Source organism: Myotis brandtii, unplaced genomic scaffold (assembly GCF_000412655.1).
Source record: "Myotis brandtii unplaced genomic scaffold, ASM41265v1 scaffold115, whole genome shotgun sequence".
Classification (NCBI taxonomy): Eukaryota; Metazoa; Chordata; class Mammalia; order Chiroptera; family Vespertilionidae; genus Myotis; species Myotis brandtii.
In genome coordinates, this window is record NW_005353967.1 from 19,597,486 (window position 1) to 19,603,651 (window position 6,166).

Consider the following 6,166-nt stretch of genomic DNA (forward strand, 5'->3'; position numbering starts at 1 on the left):
TTATTAAGAAAATAAATATTTCAGAGAACTGAATAAAATGTAATATATTAATATAAAATTATACTATTTTCAACAAAGATATATTATGAGAAATTAAAATTATTCCTTATCAACTAAGAAAATATTTCTCAATGCAGTAAATCCATTAACAGTATTGCATTTGTTTTTATGTAAAACATAATTTATTAATTTGTTTTCATCTAATAAAAACCATATGTATATGTTCCTAAAATTCTGCTAATTCTTTTAATTCTGTTATATTTCAGCTTCATTTCAGAAGGTTTACAAGTATTGCTTCCTTTGAAAGACTGTTCTTTTTTTTTGCAATTTCTCTTCTAAAACAACCTTTGAAAGGACAATAATAATGTCCCATAAAGCTGCTTTCAGGGAAGTTATTAAGAAAATAAATATTTCAGAGAACTGAATAAAATGTAATATATTAATATAAAATTATACTATTTTCAACAAAGATATATTATGAGAAATTAAAATTATTCCTTATCAACTAAGAAAATATTTCTCAATGCAGTAAATCCATTAACAGTATTGCATTTGTTTTTATGTAAAACATAATTTATTAATTTGTTTTCATCTAATAAAAACCATATGTATATGTTCCTAAAATTCTGCTAATTCTTTTAATTCTGTTGTAACAATGATTGTATATTAATTAGCAAATGCCAAGATATTTTACTGATTGAATTTTATAAGAAACAATATAGGATAATAAAAATGGTCATTTCCAATTTCTTCATTTGAAACAACAATGGCAAGCACTAATCAATTATTCTATCTTGCTGAGGAAACAGGAGAAAGATTTTAAGATTCTAAATCTGGATTTTGATGATTTTGAAATGAATCCTTGGTTTCCTGTTCCCACAAATCAATTATAATTTTGAGTACAGTCATGTAGCAACCATAATTCAGTTGACTGCTGAAGGTCTTTTTCAAATTTTGTCCTTTCCACCTTTTTTCTGAAGTCGGTTTCTGGTTGGTTCCGTCAATACCAAGGGTTCTTGAATGATGATTGCTGGGTAATGTTTGCCTAGTAGTTCAACTTCCACTTGTTGTCCCACCTTACTCAGCTCTACAGGGACGTATGCAAAAGCCAGGCTCTTCTGGATGCTGTAACTGTAGCTTCCAGAGGTCGTGTTGCCAACCACCTGAAAAACAAGACCCAGCGATCTTCAGCAGCCGGGTCACAGCTCTGTGCTCCCCCTCCCGATGGAAACACGTTATAGACTCAACTCACAAATAAGTCTGTGGGTATAACACCAGGAGGAGAACTTCACGTTTTTGAGAAAAATTAATGAAAATGTACAAATTCTGAAAAATAATTCTCAAAGTATATGTCTATATTACTTTGACATTTTTTATTTTTAAATAATAACATCTAGTGTTTTAATGCCTGGCAGTATTTTGCTCGTTTCATGCCAAGAAATCTAATAGGAAGAAGAATTTAAATTATTGCCATACTGTTTGATAATAGAAGAGAATTTTTTTAAAGTTTAAATGAAAATTCTCTTCTATTATCAAACAGTATGGCAATAATAAGTAAATGGGGAAAAATCTAAAAACCCAAATGCAAACTTAGTTAACTATCCCTGAGGGGGTTCAGAAAACGTGCTCAAAATGGTGCTCAATTAAACTACTTATTAATATATAGTCAATGGGTTCTAGTCGGTTGCTCAGTGATTAGAGCATTGGCCCATGGATTGAAGAGTTTTGGGTTCTAGTCCAGTCAAGGGTACATACCTTGTTTGCAGACTCGATCTCTGGCCCCAGGCAGGGCACATTCGGGAGGCAACCAATCAATGTGTCTCTCTTACATCAATGTTTCTCTGTCTCTCCCTCTCCTTCCCCTCTCTCTAAAAGTCAATGGAAAAAATATCCTTGGGTGAGGATTAATAAAAAAACAAAAACCAAACAATTATCTCTCTCTCTCTCTCTCTCTTTCTCTCTCTCTCTATAGATATAGATATAGATAGTCAATAGGAAGTGAATATTCCTTATGACTTACAACTAGCATTTAACAATTCCAGGCAATTGCTAGGCACTTAAATAAATGTTAACTTTTACCCTCTCTAGCTCTACTCTGTACATTCTAGAGAACTAGCAGAGGCCTAGTTCCAGCCTCGTCAAGGAATTAACAGAGATACAAGAAAATATAACACGAAATCAAGACTGTCAACATAATGAAGCCAGGATTTGTTCTACACTTTCAAGGAGGTGAAACTAGATAGGTCGAGATGGAGGATGACAACTTTTCAGGATGAGTGGAGACATAGGCAGGAACAATCCAAATTAAGGAGGATGAAACAGGATAACTTGGGAAGGCAAAACAGGAGAAGAAAACAAAGCTTTAAGCTACAAAATAAAGAAATAAATCTATAAAACAATCCTGATTAGAAGATAAGAAGATTAGTGGAAACCAGATCTAAAGGAAAGTTTGAAAGGGAAGGAAAAGCAGATTAAAATGTAAATACATATGTCAGGTTAAAATGCCACATTTAAAAATGTAAAAGGAAGACAACAAAAGCAAAACCTGGTTTTCAGCCCTGCTCCACACGGCTTCTCCTGGCTGCACACATGCACGAATCCTCCAGCCTCCCAGAGAGCTGGTGACCCCAAACATTCATGGACCTGCATCAGCCTGGTGGTCATTCAGCTGCCTCCGCAAGGAACCCACTAGTCAACCGTCTTACGAGAGTGTATCTAGTCTTTTAGATGCTACACTTTTATGACCTTAAATATAGACTCCTATCTCTGCAGCCCTAGTTGTTAACTATCTCGTTGAAATCCCAAATCAGAAGCTCTCCATATCATTTCCCAACTTGTTATGGTGAGCACTAACTGGTTGGTTAAAAACAAACAAACAAACAAACATCAATGTATTCGTTAGTAAAGGCTTCTCTCTTGCAGATTATTAACTGCCCAAGTATTGCTGAGATAACACACATTTTCTCCTTTAGATCATAGATAAGTGATCTAAGACAGCGATCTGGGTCAGGGAGGTTGGAGTTTTAATCATTGCTTTCTGAAAGTCTTTCTTGGTAACTTCGGTTTCACTTCCCAGTCTGTAAAACAGAGATCTGTGTCTGAATTCTTGGGAAAGTTAACCTGACTTGCTTGGGCGTCTTAAGAAAACAGGAAGAGGCCTGGGCAAGTCCCCTAACTCACGGGGTCAAAACCCCACAATCACTCTGAGACTGTGTACACCATTTCCTCAGGACTTCCTAGCTCTTAAAATCCCAGCAGTGATTTCTGCATTAGTAAGTTAAAGAAATAATATATTTATTTTGTGAATACTATTTAAAGACATTTATCAAATGCTTTGTTTTCTGCTACTTTCATTTCTCCTTTAATTTCTCTCTAACCGAGGAGTTAGTAGCCCAGAGTATTTTAGAAGTCTGGCCTTTCCTTTTATCCTATTACTAAACAGCCAGGAAAAGATTTTATTCTAGCATACATCTTATGTTGTTTCTACCTTAAAATCCTCCATATTCAATTAAATTAATTGCTTGTTTTTTATCAGCAATTCCCAAGAACAACCTGCCCACACCCTCTGCCTAGGACACACTCACTCTCATATTCTTTTGAAATCAAACACTGGCCTCCTTTTTACCAATGTGAACAAGCCTCTTTTATTTTTACCCTTTTCTCATTCTTCTCTTATGAGACTTGAAGACACCTCTAACTGACATAGAGAAGATAACATGGTAAATAGCCTTTGAAAGCGGTCACATAATTTAAACTGGATGCTATATTGTAGTGTTTTTGCTGCATTTTAGTTTATGAATAATGAAAAATATGACTTTCTAAATTCTCAAACTTACTTCTCCATAAACTTCTTCTTCAAAACTTACTTACCAGCAAAGCTGCTTTTATAACTAATGAAACCCCTTCCCATTCCCAACTTTGGGCCTTATTTTTTTTTTTTTAATATACTTTACTGATTTTTTACAGAGAGGAAGGGAGAGGGATAGAGAGTTAGAAACATCCATGAGAGAGAAACATGGATCAGCTGCCTCCTGCACACCCCCTACTGGGGATGTGCCCGCAACCAAGGTACATGCCCTTGACCAGAATCGAACCTGGGACTCTTCAGGCCACAGGCCGACGCTCTAGCCACTGAGCCAAACTGGTCAGGGCTTAATTTTTTTTTTAAATAAACCTTATTTAAAATTATAATCCCTCTGTCCACCACTGCCCTTCTCCCAGTTGGGCTTTATTTTCCCTCAGGGTACTAATCACTCTCTGACATGCCACTTATTTAATTTATTATGTTCATTGTCTCTCTCTCCTTCCCCTGGAATCTAAACTCCATGGAATTCTTGCCTATTTTGTTTACTGCAGCATCCCTAGAATATTGCTGGCACATAGTAAACACTTGATTAAAACTTGCTAAGTACATGACTTCATCTCTACCCTATCTCTCTAAGTGGAAATATTTGCAAGAATGGAATGGCAAATACCAAAGGCTGTAAAAGTCCAGACAAAGTTGGGAAGTAAAAAGCAAAAACGATTTCATATCATTCTAGAGTATAAAGAGTATCAAAGAGCGTGGTCCGTGACCCTATTAAGCACCAAAGAGCAGACAAGTGATATCAGGAAATTTAAGAGATATGTTATCAATAAAGGACTCTATAAGTAGATTAAGCAGAGGGCATACAGTAGGAAAGATGAACAGTAGAGCATGTAAACTCAGTGCACAGATATGGCAAAGGAAGATTTAAAACCGAACTTGGGCTCCCCAAGGTTTCCTCCCTCCCCGCCCCCCACCCCGCTTTGAAAAAAAAAAGATATAATTAACATGTGACATTGTGTAAATTTAGGGTACAGGTGTCCAGGCTTTTTTACTTTAACTTGGGTATCATATTTAAGATGGCTAACTGTCTGGTTGAAACTGGAGGAAGAGCCTATTAGGAAAAGAGGGCTGGCAAAGACGTTTAGAACAGAAAGAAGAAGGGGAAGCAGTGAGGAAAGAGTAGGAATGGTTCAAACAGAAGAACAAACTCAGCATAATTCTAGGTGAGGGGCTTAAGAAAGAGCTTGAGATCTGAGAAAAGTCTGTTGGCTTCATAGTGTCTAATAACATCCACCTGCTACTCGATTACAAGAGCTGTGGGTATATAATTAGTGCTGCAGAGTATACAGTGGGACATCTGCAGAGGCAGAGAAGAGAGTAAATTGGGGTATTCAGCGTGGCTTAGAATACAGGATAAGCAATTCAAGGACCAACTCTACCTGGGTCAGAAATCAGCTGTGTAACCTCAGGCAACTTACTTCACCTCTCTGAGCCCCAAAGCCTCATCAAAATGATCAGCCTCATTAAAATGAAGATGATCATAGGTATCTGGGAAGGGTGTGGTAAAATCAGATTGGAGAGGACATAAAAGACATCCAGCACATAGTAGGAACTCTGTAGATGTTAGTTCTATGTCCAGCTGACCCACACCCCAGACCATGCTTATTTCTTTAGTAATCCAAAGGCCGATATTTGATCCCACTGCCTTCCCCACCTCCAGTGCTCTTTTTTCCCTGAAAAGATGGGGGAAATGGAAACAAATATTAAGTAGGCTGCAGTGCATGGGAAAAAACCCAGGCATGGGCTCTCTTAGATGTTGGGTATTGGCCAGGCAGACACTGTTCAATACGGACCAGTTGTTTAAGTGAAGGCCCTGTGTCCGCCCCTTGGTCTAAGCTGAGTTACCTCCATCTGCCTGGTAACACCAGCAAAATCTTGAGCCAAATTGGGTTTTACAAATAGTCATCAAAGTGGTGGAAATGAAGTCTCTCAGTGAGTTACCTGATTTTACTGAAGTAAGGATGAAATGTAACATTCCAAAGTGAGAAGAAGGTAATTTTACTCTTCCTGAAGAGCCAAGTGGTTTCTACTTTCCACTTTATAAGGTTCTACCCTTTATTGTCATAGAAGCTTTCATTTGGAATTTTTTTTCTGCTAATGTGATAAGGTTAGAATTGGCTTCTTCTGAAAGAAGCTAAGTCAGAATGCCAAATTCTTTATATAAAACTAGAGGCCCGGTGCATGAATTCATGCACCAGTGGGGTCCCTCAGCCTGGCCTGTGGGATCAGGCTGAAACCAGCTCTCTGATATCCCCCGAGGGGTCCTGGATTGTGAGAGGGTGCAGGCCAGGCCGAGGG

At 37.5% G+C, this 6,166-nt stretch overlaps 1 protein-coding gene across 2 annotated transcripts in view; it reads right to left on the reverse strand.

The window, feature by feature from the left end:
* Positions 1–545: 545 nt before the first annotated feature.
* DMGDH (dimethylglycine dehydrogenase) overlaps positions 546–6,166 on the reverse strand; it is a 55,283-nt gene continuing 49,662 nt past the window's right edge. Inside the window, exon 16 of one of the 2 annotated variants that reach the window (XM_005858075.2) lies at positions 546–1,163. In XM_005858075.2, the coding sequence (XP_005858137.1) occupies positions 948–1,163 (216 nt within the window). In that variant the 3' untranslated portion in view covers positions 546–947. The remainder of the gene's footprint in view (positions 1,164–6,166) is intronic. The other variant, XM_005858076.2, reaches the window with a different exon arrangement.